The sequence below is a fragment of the Aureococcus anophagefferens genome, assembly GCF_000186865.1.
Source record: "Aureococcus anophagefferens unplaced genomic scaffold AURANscaffold_87, whole genome shotgun sequence".
NCBI classification, from domain to species: Eukaryota; class Pelagophyceae; order Pelagomonadales; family Pelagomonadaceae; genus Aureococcus; species Aureococcus anophagefferens.
The window spans coordinates 585-2,379 of record NW_008705637.1 but is presented as its reverse complement, the minus strand read 5'-3'; the positions used below and the strand labels follow the sequence as shown (position 1 = coordinate 2,379).

The window sequence follows — 1,795 nt, the reverse complement described above, 5'->3', positions numbered from 1 at the left end:
CGCCGAGTTTATCTCCCGAACCTAGCGCCCTGATCACGCGGCACAAGCCGCGTCGCTCTTCGATAGAGAATTCAACGCACTGTCCGTAATCAATGAGGCCAACCCGACCATCCGGTGCGATTAAAATGTTCCCCGGATGAGGATCGATGTTGACGAATCCGTCGAGAAGCATCTGATGCCCGTGCACCTGCACGACGACATCCAAAATTCGCTGAAGCTCCTCTGCCTGCGATCTCTGGTACTGTCGCATCTGCAAAAAGCTTTCAGAGAGGAACGCACGTGCCCCAATCCCACGTGCAGTAAGAATAAATCCATTGTGAACTGCGACAGACCAATTTTTGATCTGGGACGACATTTCGCTGACACGTTTTGCTCGGGATATATCGTTCCAGTTGATGTGTTTCGGGGCGGCACAATCACCGAGCTCTTGGCCCCTCTTATCCATGCTCGAACGCCCGATTTCCTTTGCTCCAGAAGTTGCGTTGAATTGTTCGCGAAGCTCTTGTGCGTCTCTGAGGCCGAGGGCACGCGCGAAAGCGTCCACATCGCGTGCAATAATTGACTGAAAGCTCAATCCCGGCAAAAAGTCCATTACTAAAGTTTTTCTAGTAGTGCACGTCGACGGCATGAGCGGCTGTGGGATGACCACCTCATGCGGAGCAAAGCCTGCATGGATCATCGACTGGGTAATTCGGGTTAGACTCCGCGCCTCACTTCTAAAATCAAGTTCGTTCATATGAGTTTCATATTCTCTATTAAGATGTTCGTAAATTTCTGGCGCCAAAAACTTGCAAAGAAGGAGAACATTATCGAGGTCCAACAGAAATGTTTTGTCCACTTCGGGGTACATTATCTTGACAACAACTTCACGAGTCCCACCTTGATCTTTGCAAACTACCGCTCGGTGTACTTGCGCGAGGCTCGCCGACCCGAGCGAGTCATGGTCGACAAACTCGAACAAGTCGTCTAGCGACTTTCCAGTTGAACTCAAGAAGACCTCAGCCATTGTTTCAAACGGTCGCGACGGGACGTCCACGCAGAGCGGTTTCAGAGCATCTACGTAGGTCTCTGATATTATTCCTCTTGACATCGAAAAGCGTTGACCAAGCTTTATGAAGTAACCCCCCAATTCTGAAACTGTATCAAATAGCATCGGTGCTGTATGATCGTAATACTTTTGGGCCTCCTGATTCCATTTGTCGGCATCCCAGCACCATGTTCGTGATTGGAGCTTCAAACACGACCATGTGAGCCACTGTGGTAACGCACGCTGCCATATGAAAATAATTCTTCTAAGTTTGCGATTTTTTGAGACCCTCCAAATGGCAATTGTGACGAAAATTAAGCAGATGGTCCAATTGAGTTTTTCCCGGCCGGCGGAAGTTTTCTCTGGAAAGGGGCATAGTGTAGGTCCGGTGGCCATGGTCATAACTAACCTTTCTAACTTCGGCCCGTTCTATGACTAGGGCAACGCCTTTAACCGATCGTGTTAACACGACGGCTGAACACGATCGGCCGCTCGATCGAAGCGCTGCCATATGATGGCATGACAGGCTTGGCAGCCCCACATCTCAGCGAATTTGCCGAGACGCGCAACGATCTCAGTGGCTAAGTTGACCGCATGCGCGCGAACGAAGCGCTGATAAAATTGCGGGCGATTGCTAAGATGGAACCAATCGGATAGATTAATCGTATGATGGAACCAAGTGGTCGAGAAAAGCATGATGGAACCAATATTCATGCCTATGATGGAAACAATCTAATGCGGGTTTGTCGACGCTACCTGAACCAATAC

General features: G+C 49.6%; 1 protein-coding gene across 1 annotated transcript; it reads right to left on the bottom strand.

The window, feature by feature from the left end:
* Positions 1-784: 784 nt before the first annotated feature.
* On the bottom strand, positions 785-1,192 carry AURANDRAFT_16868 (hypothetical protein; the record flags this gene model as incomplete). Its single annotated transcript, XM_009043936.1, has 1 exon — positions 785-1,192. A coding segment is annotated over one exon (408 nt), but the record flags the coding sequence as incomplete, so codon positions are not given.
* Between the last annotated feature and the right edge of the window lie 603 nt (positions 1,193-1,795).